Source organism: Leptonotus elevatus, chromosome 13, assembly GCF_054856555.1.
Source record: "Leptonotus elevatus isolate MCC_2025b chromosome 13, RoL_Lele_1.0, whole genome shotgun sequence".
NCBI classification, from domain to species: Eukaryota; Metazoa; Chordata; class Actinopteri; order Syngnathiformes; family Syngnathidae; genus Leptonotus; species Leptonotus elevatus.
In genome coordinates this window covers 7,546,885-7,572,936 of record NC_141251.1, presented here as the reverse complement: position 1 = coordinate 7,572,936, position 26,052 = coordinate 7,546,885, and the positions used below count along the sequence as shown (strand labels likewise).

The following is a 26,052-nucleotide window of genomic DNA, read 5'->3' as shown; positions in this document are numbered from 1 at the left end:
AGGGAGTGAGATAGTGGAGAAAGAGGAATGCGGCAAAGAGCAAGTGACAAGAGGTGGAGGAGGAGGAGGAGGAGTCACAATGGAGGCTTTTAGGCCAAAAAGGCATACATCGAAAATGAAGCAGGAAATTAATAGTGGCTGCATCAACTCTTACTTTGGAGTTATGGAAAAATAGTTTCCACTCCTAACTTGTGACACTCATGAAGCACCCGAAAGATGTGAAACACATGGTGACACCGCAAACCCCCCAAAAAAACATTTAGCAAACAAATGAAAAGTACGCTGGTGTTTCATTTTAGAAAGAGCTGCACTATGTCATTATAAAATAGGAGAGAGTGCTTCATTCACTGTGACTAATGCTGATCGATACGATATCGCAGATAGAATTTGAATATATCGGTGCCAACATGCGACAGCTCGTTATTGAATTTTCTTTATTTTCTTTAAATTGTTTTCGTTATTCTTGCCACAGACGTCATTCGTTTCAGCTTTTTACTTTCAGTAGGGATAGAACGATAATCGGACGAATATTGATATCAGCCTTTTTTTTTTCTTTTTTTTTAACTGACGGCCAATATAAAGTCAATGTAAAACCATTTTAATCTCAGGGAGCCATTTATTTAAATTTTCGGTTAACTTTATAAAAGATGCTACTGACGCTGGGAACCTTCTGAACCATTTTGTTTTTGTTCAACATTAAAACTTCTTCTTCCACACCCAGAACGATTCTGTCGAGACGACTGACCTCAAAAAGTTACTAGAGGGATAGAAGCAAAGCTGTCTTCAGTTAGGAATGCTCACGAGACAGGAAATACCTTGTAAAATATGGAATGAATGCGATGAAGATGTCACAGCCACAGAATGTTTGCAACAGTGACTTTGATCACTATTCATTCAATCCAGTAATTGAATCCATTTCGATTCGCAGATTTTCTTGCATCAAAGTAATCAAATCAACATTTTTAATTGTGTGAATGCTGAAACAGCATTCACACTTATTTTAGTTAGAGCATTTGATTTCGCTCACTTTTTTGATGTGCAAAAACTCCCACATAATGCATCCGATTTACACCGTTCATATTTCAAATTGCTTCAATAATTCGCAGCATCGTGGGAATGTATCGTCCGATTTCCACATTACTTTCAGTTTTCGCACAATTTAACATTTAAGTGCATTGCCCAGTAACCAGGAGGTCATGGGTTTGAATCCCACCTCTGACTGTACATTGCAAATATATCCATAGCCATTCAGCTTTGATTAGGGATGTTGTGATATCACAATATTAAAATTGCCACAATATCGTCGTCGTCATGCTACGATATTTGAAGCACCATCAAAAAACTTTACTTTTCACCTGCTTCAGCCAAGCACAGCATTATGAACTACATAGACTTTGATCCTTTACGCTGCTGAGCCAATAGTAACATACACTGTGCATTGTTTACAAAGTAATTCAAGATGGCGGAGGGCGGCGACCATACTGGCATACTAGCATGGATATAGCAAGAAAACTCCGAGGTTGATTTATATACAGTATTATGAGCTTCTTCTTCACAATATCGTAAATTATCGTATCGTGAGGTTCATATCGTGATAATATCGTATTGCGACATTTGGATATCGTTACATCCCTCGCTTTGAATGCTGTCAGTATAATGCTCCGTTATTCAATATTAATACGCAGTGAGCCATGAACTTTAACAAGCCAGTTAGCTCAGAGGTAGGGAGAGGCAAGCGAGTGTGATTTCAAATCCCGGTTGAAACACTTTTTTTTTTTTTAGGTTTAGTAGTGCACGGTATCCCAAAGAAATAAACACACCGTATGTAAACATATGTAACTATGGTGGGAAAAAAAACGTACTTTCCCCCAATATTAAGGGTATTCTATTGTCCAAGGCATCCTGAGGTGATTCTGTTATGTAACTTGTTATGCTGAGCAGCAACACACCAAAATGAAAACATGGACTGCACGGGAACAGATCAAAATATGCATTTTATGTTTCTGAACCGCGCCTTCAAACTTCCACCAGGCTCATCTTGTTTATAGAGTATGGAAATGATTGTTTGTCTTGGCGTGCCAATAAAAGAACTAAAGCCAGGGAGAGGTTGTCGCTCCAAAATAGCAAATTCTCTTCTTCTCTTGAAATAATTCCTCTTAAGTTTAGAAAATAACTTCACATGTGGCAAATGATTGAGAACATTATGAATTAAATGACGTTAAATCTGTAAACAGTGATGGGTGGTGAATTTAGATTTCACAGCATTCCGGCCCATAAATGTCTATTGAGTGTGTTGGAGGTATACGTATTGCGAGGTGAGGGCGGAGTTGGGCAGAGAGTTCAGATCCATAATGTTTTTTTTTTTTGGGAGGGGGTCCTTTTATTACCCGCTGCAGCCTCTCTCTGCTCGAAAAGTACCCAAAATCTAGTTTTACTGGATTTTGCAAGGCCCACATTGTGTTTTATTGCTATAAAAGCATGGAACCTACCTAAAGAAAGATTAGCGTCTCTTCTTACATCATGAAAAAAAGTATATTTGTATCAGTTTCCATTTTGCAGCAATTAGCATTAGAATGTAGCAAAGTTTCAGTTATTTACATTCATGTTGAAAACACTGTCAAAAAGAACTTGTTGCAACATGGCCCTGGTTGATCTCATATACTCTTCTGCCACGTGCTGGCTGTTTTTGTAATTACAATTGCTTCAAGCGTTCTCTTTAGTTCGTTCAGATGCTGCATCAAAGCTTTTTGTATGCTTGAGCATTAAAAAAAAAAAACACAATTTGTATTTGGGACCATGGTAATATTTAAAATAGAACGTATTTATCTGTTTTTGGGAGTTAAAAAGTGAGCCTTGAAAAAAAAAATTTTTTTTTTTTTAATCATGTCCGACATCGACCTATCCAGTAAGGCAGCATTAGTGTGCATATTAAGCTTCACATACTATCTGTTTTTGTGTTGTATATCAAGTTGTTTATTGCCAAAGTGAGTGAGTTTTTGGGTGAATTTGTGTATGGTGGCATGACAAGACTGGACATTGTTATTTGTAAATGGCACTGCAGTTGAGTGATACACAGGACAGTCTAAAACCTAAGTGTGTTATAAAAAATAAATAAAAAAAAGCTTACTGAACGCCACTGCCACTAAATAAGATGAACCACAAGATTTTTACGTTTTTTTTGGGGGGGTCAAATGAGAGGTTTTGTTACATCGGTTTGATTTTCTTTCGCTTCCCCTCTGACGTTTAGAGGGTGACGTAAAAGAGGCAACATCCGTGATCCTATCTGCCAACTGGAGGAAGAGTGATTTCCTCAGGAGTGGTCTCTGACAATTACTGGATGCACATAAAAGGCCTTGAGAGGTTGCTGGCCTAAGAATAACCCCAGTTAGTGCAATTTACTACTGAGGGAGGGAGTGTCAGACGGGAAGCTTGTTAAAATTGTTTGATTTGTCGACTCCACCTCTCTCTGTTTGCCATCACGTTTACTTTAAATATGATTCACATTTTCTTCCACATCTCACTCAAGTGGTCATCATGTCGCACTCCATCATTGAGCTGAATGAAAATAGCCTATAATAACAGACAATGCGTAGAAACTCCATCTTGGGAATTGTAGGAAGTAATGCACTTCAAAGCATGTTTTTAAACAAGTTTCCGTTGAATTCATGTTCAAGTTTTCTGCAAAGATTCTGCAGCTTGAAAAAGAGTTGATCCACAACAGTAAATAAGAGGGTCGTCGGCATTTGCATTCACACACATTTAGAGCATTCGATTATAAATGAGAAGGGGACACGGACAGAACCCTGTGGCACCCCCTTGTGGACAGTAACAAATTCAGAAATCATACCAGAGCCAGGCACAAGTTTTAAACATGTATTTGTAATTAAATAATTTTAAGGCTGGAAATCACTGCTTTAAATAACATCATGGATTAATTTATATATATTTTTTTTTTACATCAAATTGTACATTCGGCGCATTTCTATCCCCTATAGCAGGAGTCAGCAACTCCGGTCCTTGAGCACACCCTATCCGGCATGTTTTGGATGTTTCCATCCTCCTACACACCTGATTCATGAGCAGCTCTTTAGCAAACGATCCTGATTGTTTGAATCAAGTGCGTTGGAGGAGTTAAACATCCAAAACATGCTGGATAGGTGCCCTGGAGGACCAGCGTTGGTGACCCCCGCACTATACGAATATCCGCTTACCACTACTTTACCTTGAATTCTGATTTCTAACATTTGTATTCAATTAATTAAAGATTAATCAGCACATGAATTTAATAACTGCTGTTCATTTGGATCATAATAATGAATTTGAAGCCGTTTTGTAAGGCTAATAGTTGTTTTAAGTGTTTTTTTTTGTTTTCAAGTAGCCATCTTTCTTCTGAGAAAAAAAAAGAAGATAAAACTGCAGACATAAGAGAAAAACATGTTCCAAACATGTTACAAAGCCAAGTATAAATAAATAAACGTATCACTTAATACTTTATTTCAAAAGTGTAGCAGTATACATTTGAAGAAAAAAATATATATAATTAATTTTATAATTATAAGCCACAATGACACAAGGGACATATTGATTAAAATGTACAGTATGAAATTTCATATTCTAGAAGATCAGGAATTCAGGATTCTGACTTGAGATTCAGAACTAGAGTGAAGAGGACAAACCTGCACCAAGGGAAAACCAATTCCAATCTTTACTATTTGCATTAAACAGCATTACTTCTTTCTATATTTCTTTAATCCTTCAAAAACAGATCAAAGACCGATACGTATACCTAACATTAGATGTCCTTTTTAGAATAGTAGGGAAAAAAAGAGGGTGCTAACGGACCCTCAATTGAAGAACATTCCGAAGACATGAAAAAGGCCCCTTTCAATAGCAAAGTTAAAATACAAAACCATCAAAACAACGCGATGAGGATCATATGTAAATGTGAATTAAACACTGGTTCTCTTTTTCTGACGGAGAGGAGACTGTACGTTCCACTGCCTGGATCCAGAAGGTCTGTAACAGGAAAGGCTTAGCCTTAGTCACGTCTCACGTGGAATAAGATATCACTTTAAAATTCAAACTTAACGCCTTAAGCCTCAACATTCACCGAACAAACCAACAGTTACAATACATTTTATTCATTCATTAAAAGATCAAGTAATTCATAACCGATAACTCAAAAACATTGTATATTACATATAAAAAGTGTTGATTTCATCACATTTATTAAAGAAATTTGTAGGGCCATTTTGTATTTTTACCTTTGTCCAGTCTATATGGACACACTACTGGCTTGTAGAATACACAATTATATGAATTTTTAAAGCTTAATACGTAAATAAAATATCTAGTGGCCACCATAAAAAGTTCCATTCAAGATATGTGGTTGTACAAGCTCTTTTCAAGGCAAGTGCAAAAAATTATATTCAATACCGCAATGCTTTAAATAACATTTAGGGGTACAGTATCTGCTATTTAACCAATTTCCACACAAGCTGTGGTGTCTCAGTCTGAACACTAGATGGCACCCACACAATGACTTCATTAAGACAACCGAAGAAGAAAGCCACAATGGTTGAATGGCTACTGTAGCATCGTGTGCTACCTACAGAGCTGTTAAGAACCGTTAATTATTTATTTAGGCAATTAATTAGACTGCAGCTGCAATGTACGTTCTTTTAATTGTTTTGCTTTCTTATGTTATTAACTGTCGTGTTTGTTGATGCTTGTTGGTGTTGTGTCTTTGCTTGTGTATGAAATGCACTAGAAATAAAACTCTCGACTTGCCTTAATAGCATCTACTTAAAATGTGTTTTCAACTCAGCAGTGTTGGCAGAAACATGGGCAATAAAATTAAAAAGTTTTTTTTTTTTTTACATGGCACAACTCACAGATTTTCATCTGACCGCACATGAAGAACGCTCGACTCCTGGCGTGAACCTGTCAGAACACAAAGACAACATTTAAGATCATGCAAACCAAAGCACTGTCAAAAACTTTAATTAGGGGTGAAACTATTTGCCGTTTAGGTTCAGTTTTGGGGGAAAAAGGGAGACAGAAAGAAAGAGAGCAAACGCCCTCAAACACTAAACAAAGCTCATGCTAGAATCTCAACATAAGGGACCCAAATTGACAAGACCTTTAAAAGCATAAATATAAAGTAGACAACTTGACTTTATGAGTTACGTTCTTTGCAATAGGAGCGTCACCGTTATAGTATGTGGAAAAGTTGAATAATATGAGACCTTTAATAACTTCATCTTCTAAATACACAGTGTAGGCGAGTTCAAACTGACTTATGATCAAAGGAAAATTTCTTGACATGTGCCTTTTCATAATTCATAACATTTCATAAAACCGAGTATGTGGGGAAATGTCATACTTGTTGCTTTATCGCTGTAGATAGCACTGACTGCTTCCTCAAAAGTTAGATTGACGCCAACATCTGGAAAAGTCGGGGTGAGGCGGAGAGATTGAGCTCAGACAGTGTGCGATCCTGCAACATGTGTAAACATTGTGGCATCATACCTTTCGGTGTGCTGATGGCTCTGTTATTCACAACACGTTGCGTCATTTCTAAAAGACAACACAAAACATACGTGCAAAGGAAATGGTGCTTGTTAATAAATTGTTAGGAAGAATATTGATTGTCATGCAGATCACTTAAGTCCGTATCTTGCGTTGGCTCACGTATGTAGCAGTTGTTGCTTTTTCGGCCGGCCTCGTTCAATGTTCCAAAACGTTGCAAAGCCACTTGGCACACCATCTCAAACCCTCTCTTTATGCTCTCAAACCCTTTTTCTTGTCGCAGAGAAATTTGCTAAAAAATTGATTGCAACAAGAAAATGTTTTTGAGATTATAAAGAGGGTGTGTTGGCAAGAAGCTTTGCAACATTTTGTAACACTGAAGGAAGCCTGCCGAAAAAGCAACACTTGCGACATGCGCAGCTCAGCGCGATATAGGCTTTAAAGGGGAACATAAGAAATAAAGAGAAAAAAAACATCATTGCTTGTCTCTGTAGTGTGAAATTAAGTACATAGTAATTTTTTGGTAAGCAAGGTGTTCAGAATTTTATGTTCTGAACAATTTATGCTCAAAGGTGAAACAACAATTTTGGATTAGATTTATTTATTTATTTTTTAAACCTGTTATTCACTGAAAAACTTGCATGTTCCCTTTTTGTGCTTTCTGAAAATGTGTCAGAAGATGTTGCCAAAATCCATGTCTTGGTGCCAAGTGATGCATCTCAAATGAGAGAAATAGTCATTGGAAATTTGTGGGGGCATCAACTGCTTATGGGTTTTCATTTTTTTCACCATTCGCCAGCAGGACTGTCCCGTCGCTATTCAGAAGGATCACTGTGATAAGCACATAATGCACCAAGAGGGAGCAACCATCTGAAGATGATAAAAAAAAAAAAAAAATTTTTTTTTTAAAGCCATAGAATACAAATAGTGTCGACAAAAGTTATGGAATTCAAGTGGCATGGAAAGTTATGGTCACCTGCTTGACTATGGAAAACAAATCTTTGAAGACTGACACTACATGGTTACAATAAAGGAACCACATGTGTTGTACATTAAATTTCAAATGCACCTGTTCTTTCCAGAGTGGACTTCAACTGTTGTTCTGACCTGTTTCTGGCCAAGACACGTGTATGCCTGCAACAACAACAACAACAGAGATTTCATTTTTACAGCCATGCAGATGAATACATTCAGATTCACTCTGTACAATTTGAAGAATCTCCGATCAAATCCAGTCCAAAATGTGAGGTAGGCAACAAGTCCCCTTCACCTAAATGGTCTCAGAAGCATCTTTTGTAAAATTTTATTTGAACTTGTTTTTCTCTACAACAAAAAGGTTGACATATAAACTTATAACAGATTGTGTAGACTTGAAATGTAAAAATGTCCGAATAAATTATGAAAACCTACCTCTCACTGTGTGCACGTCTTGCAAGAAGTCGATTTGGATGCAGCGGCTGTGGCGTGGAAAAATTGGAAGGATGCAGACGCCTTGACATAACAGGAGAGCGAATGACCGAAGCCTGCCAGAAGATACCAGAATAACGACATTGGTGAGCTGAAGGACCAATGAAAGAAAGTTGGAAGTCATCTTTTTTTGGTTGGTGCATTGCTTGAACAGAAACCTGATAATGGCTTTAAAAAATACTGTTATGTCATGTTACGTTACTTACATGTTTAAATCTATATAGTATAACAAGACATTTTTAATGAAAACAAAATATTGTTCCCTCAGATGAGAAATGCTCATATGGGTGTTAAGTTAAACGGAGTAATTCATTATTGTCCATTGCCTCTCAAGTTATGTAATCCAATAAATGAAGTATTGTGACTCTTAACATTCACTCTTCAAATGTTAACATTCCTACCTGAGGAGTAAGCATTTTGGGATTTTCATTCAGATTGCAGTTGTCCAGTCGCATCTCCATCTCACGCTCCTTCTCGGCTTCCTTCAGGGCAAACTCTACTTCCGCTCCCAGTTGCTCATCTCCGGCGAATAACTCCTTCACTTCATGACGGTAGTCCTGCATTGTTACCTAACACAAATAATATCCCTGTGTCACACATCCAGTATTAATATTGCCTTCTAGAAATCAACCTACGTCGCTTCCCACTTTTTCAGTAGGTTCTGACAGTACATTCTGAGATTGCACAACAATACCCCTCTTAATTGATGGGAAAATGGGCAGTATGACATACTAACCTGGAGGTAGGCTGTGAGATCTTTGAGGACAGGAGACCGTTTATGCTCCAGTAAGTGCTTAAGACTGATGATTAGAGGAACTGTGTTCTCTATGAAGGCCTTTTTCCTGACCTGGAGACCCAAAAAAACAAGTTTAAACTAGACTAAGAGCAATTTCTGCAGAAATTGCGTGGGAATGCTGAAAGCTGAATGCTTATGAAAGAAATTGAAAGATAAATTCTGTGAAAGTTACAAAGTATTACTTGTAGTTGAATGTTAAATGAATAAGAAGAATACTTGAACTGCAATTTGATGAAAGTGGGATTCGAACCCTTGCCTCCCATTTACTGGTCAAAGGTCCGCTGTAGTAGCCTTCCCATTGAGCCACAGTGTACTTGCTGTCATCATACAAAAAAAAAATCCTTGTATTTCATGACAAACAAAAATACCCAGAGACTATTTTCTTTAATGGACCTGTATGTTCTTTTGGAATAAGTTCCTCACTTTTTTTATTTTTTGATGCTGTTTCAAATGTGAAATGTATATTGTATGACAATGTGTGCCTTAATTGTTTGTATTTGAAATTATGAATTATTTATTATTATTATTAAAGACCGGGCACTTCCGGGTGTATGCGCCGATCATTGCCGAATGTTTCCGATTGAAGAGGAGCAGTATAAGGTTGACGTGTCCAGAGCGGATCCGCAACGCACACGCATGCGGTGTAATCCCAGGGTTAATGTCTGACTCTGCAAGCCACCTTTATACAAATAAAATGATATTGGGTAAGTGGCTCAAATGCTGTTGTCAATAAATTGGGGTTCGTATATACAGTTGTTTGATTTACTGGCTCAGTTCAGAGCGCTTCTTAGATTGGCTATATTTTGTCATGTCACAGTCAACGGCCAAAATGCTTTTCGGCATTCCCACAACTAGCTCAAAAGCAAGCACAAACTGAACCTAATAGTATTTACCGGTACTTGGGAGGAAGGAAGACCTACACTCAAACATGTCCAATATTAACTTCACCAACTCACCTGAGAAACCACCTTATTTTGCGCTGCCTGAAGAACTGCTTTTGCCATAGTGGCCATGTCTGCCTCTTCTCTTTCCTCCGCTGCAGCACTGCCAGGCGGGTGAGATACAGCCTGTAGCTTCATCTCTTTCAGGGTCAGTATGTTGAAGGTGTCTGACAAAATGCCTGCACCATCTGCATCCAGAGGCAGCTCTTCATTTGCAAAGCAGGCTGGGTTGTAAAAAAGGCAGAATAAGATGTGAGAAAACAAGTTTGTTAGGCTTCCGTTGCACCACACCAAGTCACCATTCCGATTTGCAAGACTGAATGACAAGTACAGTGGCTATAAACTTCTATACACCCATTTAAATGTATTGTGAGTTCGCTTGTGACTGTTGCGGTGTTGAGGCAGGGGGCCAAAGAGGGTCTTGCACAGGGTGCCATTCACGCTAGGACCGCCACTACCTTAAGCCATTTTACCACCTGACACATGGAGAGCCGGCACACTGCCATAAGTCTTCAATACCCTTGATAAAAGCGTGTATATGTATATAAAGCACATGACAAAACATGGTCAGATTCAAAAAGGTAATCGGGTATACTGTAATAGTAAATGACCCATTTTGTCACAAGGTCAGTATTACTGGGCCAAGACTGTTTTTAATCACAGAGATGGCAAATTTTTCATTGATCCATCTAATCAGTCATTTGAATAATTTTCTTCAAGAATCATTTAATTGCATGCGTGTGGTTTTTTTTTTTGTATTACACTACAAATTTCTTTGCATTAAATCGCTCACCCAGTACACTTTGGCTAATCTTGTTGGTGATGTTGAAGCGCTGAGCATCAGTGAAGTGTTGCAGCAGAAACCGGTAGATCCGAAAACGTTTCTCACGGTGCTGAGGCCCTTTTAGGGAGAACCGGACTTTTTCACTGAAAATATTTGGGAAAGGAAAAAACAAACACTGTAGCGTAATGATTTAGGAGGGGGGTTAGACATTACCTAGCAGATACTTCTCTCGGTTAGTTGGGTCCAAACCAATTCCTACCTTTCAGTTTGAGGAAACTTGTTGTAGGAATTGTGTCCATTGTATGAATTGAAGTGGTAGATGCACTCAATGAAATGCTGACTAAACATTTCTGGGATTTTTTTCAGCAGCAAGTGGAGCAGGCAGTATTCACACAGACTGTAACGGACAGAAAAAAAAAAGAATGTGGTTATTCTAATTTTTTAGGTTTTGAACCAAGTATGTTCTTAACTTTCACTATTGTTGTTATGTCCCAGCTCATTTACTCACTCAATAAACATTAAATGGGCATGATTTAAGTTTGAGTGTTAAAATAACCGTATTTTTCACCCACACATTTTTTTAATTGTATAATGGACAGAAGGCACTATCTTTCATGAGAAAATAACACCTAGCAACCAAATAATCAAAAAGCTATTGGCTCATGTCATTCTCACATTGACGTCATCAGACTCTAGGAAGGTTCAATTTATTAGTTCATATGCGACATCGCCATGGACTCACAGCACGCTCCAAAATAAATAGAGAAAAAGTACAAACTTAGTCCTAAAAAAAAGATGTATGCTGGACTTGTTGCTGGTAAGTGCAGTTGCATGAAATTATTTGTATTCTTTCTAAATGGCCAAATTGATTGATTGCATAATCCCAGTAAATCAATCTCCAACCTTTTTTGTGCTATGTATAGAATGTAAAATGTGATTTACCTGGCGATGTCTGGGACGGGATCAACTAGCGCCACCATGAAACGGAAAAAGAGAGAACCCTTCCATTTCACAAACTCCTCCTAAAAAATATCATAAACCCAATTGGCTTGGCGATAGTATGGACAGTGATGAATATCAATTTACAGTCTACCTCACAGGATGTCCCATCGGCCGAAAAAAAAGAAAAGAAAAGGGTTTTGAGGCGTTGATTAAAAGAGACAAAATAAATAAAAATGAACCCTATCATACTTTATTATTATTTATGGTTACAATAATGACCAGGGGTTGAGCTACAGTGTATATTAACCAAATAGAGAGAGTGGCCATAAAGACTACAAAATAATTTTCACTTGTGGCGGAACGTAATACACTCGTCATAATAGTGTGTGAGCCGTGTAGATGGGGCATGCAGCAGACAACGCCACAGAAATCCCAACAGTGTCACACGTTATGGGTAGGATGCTACTGCAGAAACCCAACAGTTACATTTTCTAAAATATGTACTCTTTAAGCAATCATTTCCACAGTACTGTAAAAACATCCTGCTGGATACAAAGAAAGAGTTAATTGATCACAGTTATGAAATGATATACAGTACAGGCTAAAAGTTTAGACACACCTTCTTATTCAATGTGTTTTGCTTTATTTTCATGACTATTTACATTCAAGATTCTCACTGAAGGCATCAAAACTATGAATGAACACGTGGAGTTATATACTAAATAAAAATAGATTAAATAACTGTTGTGTTATGTTCTTCCGATTACATTTTTGGACACTCTTGATGAGCTTCAAGAAGTAGTCACCTGAAATGGTTTTCCAACAGTCTTGAAGGGATTCCCAGAGGTGAGAATGCCAAGAGTGTGCAAAGCAGTAATCAGGGCAAAGGATGGCTATTTCGAAGAAACTAGAATATAAAACAGGTTTCCAGTTATTTCATCTTTTTTGTTGTTGTCAAGTACATAACTCCTCGTGTTCATTCATAGCTCTGATGCTTTCAGTGATAATCTACAATGTAGATAGTCATGAGGAACGCATGGAATGAAAAGGTGTGTCCAAACGTTTGGCCTGTACAGTAGACCTTTCTGCCATGCTTGTTACTCTATACACTGTGCCATGGAAAATTATTTGCCCCTTACAAAAATTCTGATTTTTGCATACTTAATCACACCGAAATGTTTCAAATGATCAAGCCAATTATAATATCTCACAACTCAAGTAAATACAAAATGTGGTTTCTAAATTCTGATTAATTAAAAGGGATAATTGACTCGAGTCACTCAGCAGTAAAAAAAAGTTATTTGGTCCAGAATGAATTTGATTAAAAAACATTTTTTTATACAATTAATACCTTGAAAAATAAAATTTTCCACTTGCTGTCGACTGAAGATGACGTCACCTGTGCTGAGGAAGTAGGTAACGACCAATCACGGCTCACCTGTTTCCTGGGTTTGGTCAGCAAAGTGAGCCATGATTGGTCGTTACCTACTTCCTCAGCACAGGTGATGTCATTTTCAGTCGACAGCAAGTGGAAAAAATTGCTTTTAAAGGTTTTAACTCTACATGAAAAAATAATGACGTTATCAAATTAATTCTGGTCAAAATGTTAACTTTTTACTGCTGAAATGTCTCAGTGAGTCAATGTTAGAATAAATGTACATAAGTTATCCCATATTTACTCTTATAGTATTGCAGAACAGGAACTGTGCCCTTATCACAAGATAAGGACTGAAACATTTTGTTGTTGGAACGCCCTGCAGAAGAAATAAAAAGAGAGGGCTCGGGAGAGTGTGCCTCAGAGCAGTTAGGAGATTGTAACTGAGCACATCTCTGTCCGTTCTCCTCGAGAGTAAAAAATAATCCAAGTCTGTTGTCTTCCTTCCTTGTCTTTTTTTTTATTTTATGTTTTAGGTTGACTGAACCTGACAGTCAAGTATCCCTTCAAGGGACAAACAAGTCCAAACCCATCTGACCCAATTTGAAAAAGTAATTGCCCTGCCTTGTTACTTGTAAATACATACATACACGCACTCTCGATAACCAGCCACTGGGGTAATTTCCTTTTTAATGAAAGAACAAATTTTCTCACATCACCCAGTTAAATATTTCTCAAACTTAAAATGACATTTTTGTAAAACCTCAGTCTCTTCTTACCTGAAGGAGGTTGGTCAGCATGATGAGTGTTTGCATCCTGATGATTGTTTCACTGTCTCGTAGACAGGCAGAAATGTTGGGGATATAGTGAACCACTATATTTGTGTGTCGAACACATAGATCACACATAGTCACCACAACATTGCTGCGTACAGCGACTTCTGTTCCACACTCTAGCTCCCCGGCAAACACTGGAAGGTACTTCTGGACCAGTTCCTCATTATGTAGACACATTTTACCTAATCAAATTAGAAAACATTGAAAAAAAGATGCACCGTTTCTTACACCATTTGCAAATAATGAAAGAGACAAAAAAAAAAGTTTGCTTACCCAAAGTTATGACACCTTGCGCTCTGACTTTGGTTGGTAGTGGGTTTATTTTGAACTGCGAGAAAGGAAGTGAAGCAGGGAGCTCATCTTGACAATCTGTTAATTATAAACAGACCACCTGTCAATCATGTTACCGTCTAATGATTGTCATTTATAAGAGTTCACTGGTTAAAATTAAAATGTCGAGATGATGTTTGATCTTAAGAAGAGAACTTAAATACAGTATTCTTCAACCATGAGTTAGCTGGTATTCCATTACAAATTACACTGTTGGAAAAAGTCGGGAGCAATTAAATCCAACTAGCTGTAAGAATATTAGTCCATTTACATTGTGATTGAGGAGAGAAAATATCAGCATTAATTTATTGGCTTTGCAATGCTTTTCAAATTCTTTATTTCACATAAGACAGAGCTGAGGCCGAAAAAGAGACAGAGTGAATACTATACTGAAATAGCCGCACAAAAAAATAAAAAATAAAAAATACTAATTGAATTTTTCTAAATGTATATGCTTTACACATTCAACTAAACATAATGCATGTGATACTGTACCTAGAAATTTGTCTGAATGTATGGTAAGGATAGCTTCCACAAGCAAGAGCATTGTTTTAGATACTCTAGCAGGACAGTTGAGTGATGCAGCACCACAAGTGTGAAGGTGTTTCACCTGGAAGACACATTTACGGTTTACAAGCACAGCTTCATACCACCACATGCATAAAGCTCTTGGTATACACCCCTCTGTTAATGACAGAAAAAAAGAACAATGGAATCTCAAGGCTATGAACATATGGAGAGAAATGTGCTGCCCAATGTCAGAAAGTTCGCAACAGGATAATGACCCAAAACACAAAGAATGGCCAAGCTTTTACTTATTATTACCATTATTTTCCCCCCTTTGTTTTATTATTATTATTTTATTTTATTAACAGAGGGAAATCCAAACAATTTTCCCCATGTGTGTATTAGTTAAATAAATGGTGGTCCATTAACTTAAATTATATATTTTTCCACAGCATTGACAATTGCTCAGAAATTATGATGTTTAACCTACAAAATAAAGTAATGAAGGTAGTTCTCACCATTAGCTCCTCATTGATGTTCTGGGTTCCATTTTCTTTCAGGATGATACCAGCTAGATAAGTCTCACACAGTGACACCAGCTCACCACAGTGATGATTCAGGAAAACCTGGAGGGGGATACAGAAGTAATTCAAACGGAACAGAAGTAATTGAAATGGATAAACACTAAACTGACTTATTTCTAGGATAGCTCCAATCTTTTTTTTTTTTTCTCAATTTTAGTGCCGCTCACTAAAGATCATTTCCATAATCGATTATCTGATAATTATTTTTTCCATTAATTGATGGAATGAATCAGATTTATAAACATTCTATGCAAATTTATTTTTATTACAAAACAGGATATAAACGGACAGAAAATACTGAAAATTCACAAACAGATATTCATTCAATGGCTTGCTATGTAAAGTGCAGTGTTAAGGAAAAGGGGAGGGGAGCACAGAATCTGGTCTCTACTAGGTTTTTTTTCTTTTATATTTTACATTTAATATATATTATTTTTATTTCTTAAAATCAAATTTAATTTTTTTTTATTTTTTTTTTAATGCAAAAAAAATGTGTCTTTAAAAACAATTCCACTTATATAAACATTCACCCGGAGCCCATTGTGTTCTTAAATTCACTGTCTTTGACAAGTATACTTGTCGATTAATTTTTTTTCCAACGGGGCTAGATGGGAGAGAATCTGATTATGGTCCACTGTAAACATCAAACTTGGAAACAACTTTACTGATGCACAATCACCAGTAGATGACATCATTGCCCCATTTTATAAGAAATAAATACAGTTTGAGAGTCCATGGGGGTAATAGCTGCATTTTGTGAAACCTACATTTTTCTACTGTCAGTTATAAAAGCACGGGACAAGGCAGAAAGGCGAGACCGTTGTGTTATTTGGCAGATTCGGTTTTTATATAATTATTGAACATAATAGTGTGTGTATAGAACATTTTGTTTTGAACATCTAAAATGGCTGGCAGTGAATGAGTTAAGTTGAGGACTAGCTGTACTTATTTCATCAGAAGTTATGAAATTAGAAAGCGTGTTCTCCAACCTGTGTCTGTTTGACGTCTTCATTGCTGCCAATTCGATGCAGAGTATCTATAGCAGCACTGATAACCTCAAGTGGCATAGTAAAGGACTTCAACCAACGCATAAGATCATCTGCAGACAAATAAAACAATTAAGCCAGACAGATTAAAAGAAATGTTCCTATACCATCGCTGTAAAGATCACTCACCAACTATCCTAGCCTTTGTGTCTTCATTCAAGTGAGCCGAAATCTCTCCAATCACACACATAATGTGACAGCAGGTTGTCACGCTCACATCTTTTGAACTAAGAAAAAAAAAAAGACTGGATTCTCAGCAATCACAAAAACACAGGGTAAAATGCAAAACTTTGTAGATACTGTAAATGTAGCCCACCCTACCTGACCATGTTGTCCCAGGCATCCATTAGTTTTCCATAAGGAATTTTGGGCGATGCAGCAACTACCTTGCAAAGCAGCAGCCAGGCTCCAGCACTGTGATCAGCCTCCGTGTGTGAAAACAGATGATTTATGAATGTTGCAGTAAACTTGTTTTGTTTAGTCCAGATGGTGATGGCCTGACTGAAATATTGGCTGGAGAACAAAAGACAAAAGTTGAATTTGAAATAAAACAATAGTAATCGCTGTTCAAATAAACTTAACTACAGGGCCCATAAAATAATGTTTTGAATCTTTTTAACTTAACTGGAATTGCAACATATACAAAGGTTAAATGCAATTGTAGTCGACGTGATGTAATTGAGTTAGTCCATGACCATGCTTCTGAAAAAAAAAACTGACAAACCTAAGGTCCTGACACTCATCACAAAGCAGATTTAGCAACTTCCAGCTCAGCCTCTGACTGGTATCGAGATGGCAGCCGGCGGAGTATGCTTTGACCTTGCTGAACAAGATGTGGTCTAGAGCCTCCAGGGCTTTCTCCTTGACAGAGCTCTCAGAATCCACCATAGCTGTTAATACACCCTGTAGCCATGCCTTCTGCACCAGGTCGCAATCTGGTTTAGCCTGGTTGTGGCAATTGGTAGGCACAATAAACATGACAGAATGCAGCATGATTGTGATGCTTTAAATACACTGAATTGTCAGTTTTCTAAAAAGTTGCTTAACTGCTATTACAGACTCACATTAAGCATCTCCCCCACACACTGCAATGCTTTCTTAGACACAGACACAGCCGGATCTCGACAGCGCTCAGAGAGCAGAGAAAGGTTGTCCCAGCTCATGGGGATCACACCATGTTTCAGAAGACCTACAAGGGCCTGAGGGAGGGAAAGAGAATTGAAATGTACCGATCGACACAAATATGGTAAATCTTCACACTGCACATCAAGTGTAGAAAAGTAGCAGTGGCCAGTTCATAATACCTGCAGTGCTGATTTGCGAACAGTAGACTTAGAGTCTTCTACACGCCGTATGAGAAGAGCAATGTTTTCTTTTACTGCATTGAAAATAAACATCCACATTAAAATACATCAAACAAAATCAGTTCTAAACATAATATCCATGTAAAGAGAACCATTCATCATGTTAACTCGCTAAACAGTCGTGCCTCATTTTTCTTTTTAAGTCTTTAAACCTTTCAGTCTACTTAAGACAATAAATACATTTTACTTCAATATATAACTGGTAGAGCTAGAGCAGGGGTCGGCAACCCAACCAATTATAATTATATTTTAAAACGAACAAGCTAAAATAAAATGAATTTTAATATTATCCGTTCCTGCTTCAGTTGCTGGACACAGAGGTGGATAATATTTTGACGAATTTGGAATTGGATTTTTGTTTCTAAACTCATTCAATCCCAAAAACGAGTTAAAACATTTTTAAATACTTTGTCCTTTCCTCCCAAAAACATGTTTGCATTCATGGTTTTTTTTTATGCAAGAGCATACACAAGGCTTTAGTGCAGCTTCTGACATGAAGAGGTGTCTTGGTAGTTGAGTAGAAGCAATGGTAGTTACTAAAAAATATATTTAAAAAAAAAAAGGCCAGCAGGTGGCAGAAGTGTATAAGAGATCAGCCAGGGCCATGTTCCAGAACTTTTCCCTGAGGAATGAGAAGTCGCCCTCTTTACATGCATGCTGCAATCTGAAGCGCACTTGAAAGCATCTTTCTTTGGGTAATGCCCAAATATATCTATAGAAGTGCTTTCCATGACGGATGTCCACAAAATTTGAAATGAACACTTTGAGTCCAAGACATTATTAATATAAAGTTTTGTTAATGAACCAAGACGGGCAAAAATATCTCATCAAATGCAAAATGTCAAGACTTTATAGCATTTTGTATGACTCACCGTCACAGACCATGCTATCTGTGCTACCGACCTCCACAGTCCTGAATGGCAAAGAGTGGTAGGTTTTCGGAGGCTGTTGGGGACTGCCTAAAACACAAACAATTACAGGCCAGTTATATCACTGATCCAAAAATTCCCACCTAAAATTATCGAATCAACGGACTGCATGGCAAATAGATTTAAATGTATTATGCTTATAATTTCTCTAGTGGATTGAACACACTCTACATTAATGTTGCACACCACACATAGAACCAGAGCACACACTTGAAAGCAAGCAAGCAGTGTTGTCAGAATTTCTGATTCAGCTCCTAATTAGAGAAAAGCAAGTTGTGCAAAAAAATACTGAAACGCTGAACATGTGTATTCATTCAGAGGACAAATTAAGTTCACCTGTAAAGGTAATTTCAGGCCCAACACTCCTAACTTTGTGAGTAGCATAGTTGCCATTCTGCATTTGCTTTTAGCAGGACTCAATCACCCTGCAGTTCCAAAGCCCAACTCTGTACAGATAAGATATTGCCACTCCAAACAAAGAGACAAAACTTTACCTTCTGTTATTTCCCCTTCCAATACAGTCTGGGTTGCACCTAGAAAAACAGAGTTAAGTGAAATTCAGTATATATGCAGTAACAAAATCATCATACAAGCTTTCCTTCACCTTGAATTAAAAAAAGCTAAGGTTTATTTTAAGTATTATATGAATAAAAGATATTCATAATCTGACTTTTTAGTAAAACTTCGCAGATTAATTAATTCAGTATTACTGGACAGTTAATATAGAGAAGAATGATAATTTTGCAGGAAAAAATATATATTACTGGCAGAGAAGAGGTTTTGGACAGCACAGGCAGCACTTGGTGAAGGCAATTCCAAACACTGGGCAAGGCAGGTGAGGACGTGGCTTTGGACAGTGGGCGAGTGGTCTTTGCGTCGAGCAAACAACAAGCTCTGGATTAGGAAGCGGTGTGACAGGTAGCAGGCAAGACCAGGATCTTCACATTCCTCGGGGATCTTTTCTGGCTGTCCCAGTAGAACCATCACGACATCCACAGAGAACAGGCGGAACACCATCTACCAAATATAATATCGAAAATATTGGTGATTATTTACAATATGGCAAACGGCTAATCCGCCAAATCAACCTAATAAAGATGCATTATTATAGGCAAAACATAATTTTATTGGGAAATAAAGGGATTGCCTTTGATTGTCTTGAGAAGTTATATAGCCACTTGATGAAGCGTGCATATTCTGTAGTTGACATCTCAGATATCAGCATGCCAACAGCCTGGGCTCCATGGTTTCTAAACTCACATTTCTCCACCATCTAGATACCATTAAAAATATATATATAACATCACGTAATACAAGGAAACTGCAACAGAAATGTCATAGCCAGCATGATTTTGGCTGAATTACTCACCTGAACACAAATGTGCTGCAGGAGTACTTGTAAAAACGGGCGCGCCACGTCCTTCAGTTCATTCACAAAGTAACTGCAATTCCAAATGCAAAGAATAAACTATGAATGAAACACTGATGGAAAATGCTTTGTTACAATATTGATAAATTAAGACAGACAAGCTACAAACAACTGAAAAATCCAACGCCTATGAAAATGGACAATCTCTTGTGATACTGTTAATAAACCTCCAGCTGACCACGGTACAGACCAGTGACACTCAACGCGGTACAAGTAGAATTTGTGGTACGCAAAATATTGACTGCTTAATGGACAGTTAGGTTAAATTTAACTTTTGTATTCAACACAATTGATTTGGATTTTCCCCTATATTTAAGTGCAGTGTTGTTCAAACTGTGCACTGACCGGTGGGCCACCTCCTCAGACTATGGCAATGACTAACCGGGCCGAGTTTTAAAAAAGGACCCACTTCCCTGAAAAGCACTTCACCTTATAGACTCAGACTATTCTAGTTATCATAAAATATATACAACCAAATTTTGTGTTAATTGTTGCCCACTCAGCATCAATTGCAGCCTGCTCACCTTGGAAGGAGCATTCCCCCTTTTGCGGCCCCTTTTCAAGGTTTCTCGTTTCCCACAGGTTTTTTTTCCTTGCCCTCCTGGGCGTTTAGATCAGGGGATGTTGTTAGTATTAGTCAACCGTGGGCCTGTGAAGCCCTTTGAGACTCTTGTGATAAAGGGCTATATACTTACCATACTGTAATGTTACAGCGGTTTACGATAATATTAAATATACTTTTTAGGAATAAAACCTTTTTCATTTTAATGAACATTAAGGTCTACTATATGCAATTGTATTTTAATGTTAGTCCAAGATGATGATATGTAGGCAGCAGTAGATGGTACATGGTGTTAAATGTTTGAGAACCACTGGTATGGACAAAATGTGTTCTGTGGTTACAGTCATAAGATGTTTTCAATGCGCAAAAAACAGTTTGTTGAATCCTTAAAAGCTGTCTGACCGATGTGACTAGCCTCTTGAGAAGAGATCCTACCAGCATCTAAAAATCTTGTAAACGAACACTGAAAAGGTGGCATTCCCATTCCTATGACATCATCCATCTTGAGAAGCAGAGTGGGGATTTCTGGTAGACTTTGATTTACAATTAACTCGTAAGGTGAAGAACCAGAACTACATACAGTAGGCAATAATCAACAATGGAAAACCTAATTCACAGTACAATCTCAAAATGTGCAGTATTCTCTGTAGTTGCTTTGACACTCATCATCATCGTAAACAGTATTGTTTACCAGACAAATTGGATGGCTTGATCACGTGTGGCGAGTACTGCATGACTGGGTACAAGCAAGGTTGGCCTGCCTCTGTCCCTTTTATTCATCATCAGGATTACATAGAGAAGACTGTGGAAAACCATTCTCAGGGACTGGACAGATGAAGAAAGAGATTAACAAGCCTCTATTATCCTAGATAAGTTACTGCTACAATACAAATATTTGATTGAAAAATACCTCTTTTTGGTCTCCATGTTTTGGTGAGCAAATCAGCTGCAGGCCATAGAAGGCCATCTCGGGGATGCTCTGCAGTTTATCAATATCTCTGTATAGAAACAACATAAGAATCAGGTTCCTGTTTAAATCATGGGAGGAAAAACTAAATATTATAAACTTACTGTTCAGCGGCAAGGTTTAGCTCTCCAATGACTGGTTCAAAGTAAAGCAACTTGCAAAAGATCTACAGAAAATTAAAAAAAAAGGTGAATGAAAAGGGGGTGCAGTGCAGTTAGGCAAAAAAAAGTTGGCTGGGATCTTAATTATTACCTGCGTGCAACAGCAAGCACTTTGTGGTTTGCCTTTGAGTGTGAATGTCTGCAGAAGTCTGAGAAGACTTCGAACCAGAAGAACGAGTGCATCTCTGATCCTGTTTAGGTCTTGGCTTGAGAAATGGAGCTCCTCTTCTTCCTCCTCCTCCTCCACTTCCATCTGCATGTAGCACACTTAGGCATCACAATTGGCTGACATTATTCACCACATTTATTAGAACCACTGTACTGAAAAATACTTAAAAGTTCAAATCTAGGGTGAGTAAGACTCATGCTTATTGGTTTGTTGATGTTGAGAGTCAGACCTCTTGAGTTTCCTTCCGTGGTGGTTTGGAACGCTTGCCCTCTGCCTGAGAACTCTTTAGGGTGACCTTCTTGCGCTTTTTGCCCAAGTCCTCAGGCCAACAGTGAGTGATTGCGCTCAAGCACGTGTCCAATAAAACCTCATGAAAAACTTTGTTGGCAATGCTTCCTTGAAGACAGATACAATTACATGTTTAACTGTTAGCTGCTAAATGAAATACAAGGGAAAGAAAACACTTTTCTGTATTGAAAAACACCTTTACTTTCATGGTCTGTGCAGAGCGCAAAGTGACTGTTTACCTGGGATTCCAAGCAGCAACAAATAGAGGGAAGCAGCACAGAGAATTTGCACCCTCTGTCGAACATTAGCCGCTTTGGCTTTTTTTGTAACTACAAAGAAGGCCAGCACGGCCACCAAAGACTGAACAGAAAAACCATTCTCCCTCAGCTGTATCCAAATAATCTGCAGTAGAAGAGACAGGCATAAAATCATCTTAATTCAAAATCATTGTCTGAGACCTAAAATGGTCCTTGATCACAGAAAAATTCCTCATCAGTCCACCGAGAAGGAAATTGGATGGTGTTACTTACATTATTGAACAGACTTAAAACAAAGTTTTACATTTTAAATAGAAGTTTTTAAATCAATATTTCATTTTTTCATTCCCTGATGCATGAGATCATGCGTGGAGCAACCAAATAGACCTGTGAACTGTCATCTCTGCTAGAAGACTGTAGTTGTTCTTCAGAAAGCGCCAGTAGACACGTGTACAGCCTTCTGAAATCTTCCTCTCCACAGGCGGCTAGTTCCTCTTCTATTTCATCTACCATCGGCATCTCTGTAAATTCTGCATCCCACACGGCATCAACCCAGGCTGAAAGGCAAAGTTGTTTTTATTACCAAGAAGCGCAAAAAGTAGTTAACTACGATAGTTGTCATATTTACCGCACATTGTGTAGAAATTTGTTTTTTTCCCCCCAATGTTTATTTTAAAAACCCACTATTAATTACTAATTTCAATAACACGCAAAAAAAATGTATCACATCAATGTACATTTTTTTATATCATCGTAAGTCTAGTCATCGCTAATTATAAAGCATAGGTCACACCTCACCTGACAGAAGGCTGGCATGTTTTGCCACCATCATTCTGCTTAGGATACCCAAAGAACTTCGCGAACGTAGTAATTGGTGGTAGGCTTGTGAAGTGTGATCTCTCTGAGGCACCGTAGTGCATATGCTTCAAAATGCATGTGCTTCAAACTTAGGTCATTGCATTTTATTCAAAATATGTGGTGCCACAGAGAGCCCAAACTTCACAAGCCTACCAGTAACACCATTGACTATGTTTGCGAAGTTCTTCTCCTTCCGGGATCCGTAGCAGAAAGATGGTGACGAGACATGTCAGCGTCCTGTAAGGGACGGTGCAACCAATCTAATGTAATTAACGATTACTATTATTGAAGTAGTGGGCTTTTAAAATGAATAAAAATTGCAAAATACAAAAATTCTACACACTGTCCCTCTTAATTAAAAAAAAAAAAAGGCTCACCAGTGATGGGACACTGACTTACTAAGCAGAATTCAAATTAATTGTATAGGCCACCGCCGCGAGTACCGATACCTTAAAATAAGACTGGTATTAGCACCAATACCTAGTATTGGTAGTCACCCATCATAGTCAAGATGATACCACCTCTGCCTCATTTTGTGCCAGGAAAAACACCTGCATTCATTCATTTATTTATTGTTTATTTAAACTCAATGTGGTACATATTTATTCAGTACCAAATATTCAATATTTGTTTATAAAAAAAAAATCATTGTGTTCAACATGGGAAAATGCTGCTTTTATTTACCCAAATAGTTCAAAATTTTTAATTTTTGAGCTATGTTTCCAATATCGTTATACTGCAATATTTTTACTCATTGCTATCAAACCATCATATCTATACTGTCCCTTGCCTAGTCTGGCCGCATTGAATGTGAAAATTGGTAATTTGGGTTTACTTTGAAATACTGTACACCTTTAGCAACAGTGACACCTGTTCGTAAACTTTTTTGACAAAGATTTACGCACTGTTATAATTGAGTTAACTCGAGAGCACTGCACACGTTAGCCTACTGTTCCGCCAGGTGGCGCAGCAACCGCAGCGTTATTACCTGTTGACTCAAGCATACTACTTGGTCTTTTATTTTGTCTCTCCTCGCTAGCTGTACTGATGTGCGTGCGCGTGTACGTGGGTGGGTGGGGCAGTCTCCCGTGTTATTTTCATTTACAAATTTCACACACACACACAACAGTAGCCGTTTGTTCAAAACAAATAAAAAGGGTGACATCCCAAACAACGTATGCCGGTGGCATTCTTGCAAGACGTCACAATACACGTATTTTTGCGGTATCTGAAATACGCGCTATCTATGTTAGTCAGGAGCTAAATAAACTTGCTCAATGTTCATTAAGAAAACTCATTTAAAGCCAAACAAATACTGTAATGGCGGACTCAAACTCACCAATAACTTTGGAAATTGAATCAGTGTAATGGAGTAAATAGACGCCCGCCGCGCCGAGGTCATACTTAAACAAATTTTAAAAAGAACGTAAGAAAACTCTGATGCTTTAGAATACACCGTAAAATAGGAGGACCTATATTCTACTCCTTCAAATAGCGTTATTTAGTCGGCAGTTGGCCCGTATTCGCAATTTTACCTTGTGAGACTTCATTAAGCTTCAAAAACTGCAACGCAGACGTCAACTCCATCTTGAATAAAACCGCCACATAGAGGTTCGCACATGCGCAGTATTTGTCCCGTTTAATCGGAAGTTACCCACGGCAGTGACGTCATGTCCGAGAATCCGTAAAATCTCTTCAGTCTACCCTCTAAAGTCTAAACTTTACACAAAGCCGAATAACCATAATTCCAAAGCCCAAAAATGATCTTCTTCTAACTGATAACCGTCGCCCAATTTGCTTACTACATAATGATTATAACAATTTTGAATTAGTGTTTTCTCAAATAATAAAAACTATTCTAGGGTCCATAATTGATGAGACACAATATGTCTTCATGAAAAACAGACATATCTCAAATAATATCAGGAATAGTATTAGTATTAATTGATTATTCAGATTTATGTCCTAATTCCTAATAATAGTTTTATTGTTTTTCGTGGATTTCTATAAGACGTTTGATTCGCGGTTCTCAAGTCCTCGAGTACCCCTATCCAGCCTGTTTTCCATGTCACCCTCAGCCAACACATCTGAGGATCGTTAACAGGCTTCATACAGAGCTTACTGATTCGCTGATCGTTTGAAACACCTGTGTATAGACAGTAGTCTGCTTGCGAGATGTGAGTTGTAAAATTGCCGCTCTGCGGCGTCAACAGCTTGCACTGGTGTGTATGTACAAGCAATCCAGATTTTTTTATGTGCAGATCAGTGAGCTGTAGACCATAGACGACCGGAGCTCCACCGGAAACACGTGACATCCACTTCCGTTTTCACTTCTTACCGCATAGTTTCTAAGTCTATACCTAACTATAACACTAACCATAACCATAATTTGTGTACCAAAACTGCCAAAATGAAAAATACATAAATGACTAAATAAGTAAATAAATACATAGATAAACGTGAAAATAAACATAGATATAAAAAATATAATTCAAAAAATTAAATGAAAACAAATAAATATAAATGGAAATAAAATTACAAAAAAAAATTATATCCCTATATCATCAGGGGTAAGTTTAGATGTTGGTTTACACAATGCTGACTGAGAAGTCATTTTGTTTGCTTTTGTAAGATTTCCCTCATTCCTCCCCCAATCCTCATTGGGTTAACAGACCAATGACTGCCTGAAAGGATCTGGTTACGTTTGGTCCATTTGCCAATTTCGAGGGGTGTGATACCGAGTGTTGTTTTTTTTCTTAGTTAACTATAATGCATTATGTTACATGAAATTAAATCATATGGATTTTTTTCTAAAACATATATGCATGCTATTTATTGTCATACCAATTTCCTCTTTAGCATTAATCGCTAAAAGCAACCGTATTTACGTTGTTACAGAAACCCCTATATATTAACCAGTGTGTTCGTC

At 37.7% G+C, this 26,052-nt stretch overlaps 1 protein-coding gene across 1 annotated transcript; it reads right to left on the bottom strand.

The window, feature by feature from the left end:
• Window positions 1-4,487: 4,487 nt before the first annotated feature.
• Window positions 4,488-24,752, bottom strand: ncapd3 (non-SMC condensin II complex, subunit D3). The gene is made up of 35 exons (XM_086093842.1): window positions 24,659-24,752; window positions 22,653-22,822; window positions 22,248-22,410; window positions 21,950-22,116; window positions 21,643-21,804; window positions 21,495-21,556; window positions 21,334-21,421; window positions 21,115-21,248; window positions 19,802-19,874; window positions 19,580-19,705; window positions 19,197-19,449; window positions 18,927-18,965; window positions 18,376-18,462; window positions 17,444-17,517; window positions 17,204-17,338; window positions 16,864-17,084; window positions 16,461-16,652; window positions 16,269-16,366; window positions 16,083-16,192; window positions 15,028-15,135; window positions 14,498-14,612; window positions 13,946-14,041; window positions 13,616-13,854; window positions 11,462-11,541; window positions 10,779-10,916; window positions 10,529-10,662; window positions 9,751-9,959; window positions 8,735-8,845; window positions 8,400-8,567; window positions 7,942-8,054; window positions 7,601-7,665; window positions 6,532-6,579; window positions 6,386-6,448; window positions 5,895-5,943; window positions 4,488-5,016 (listed from the first exon to the last, which is right to left on the bottom strand). Exons 1-35 carry the CDS (start codon window positions 24,708-24,710, stop codon window positions 4,950-4,952), a joined length of 4,209 nt encoding a protein of 1,402 aa, XP_085949968.1. The 5' UTR covers window positions 24,711-24,752; the 3' UTR covers window positions 4,488-4,949.
• Window positions 24,753-26,052: the final 1,300 nt, after the last annotated feature.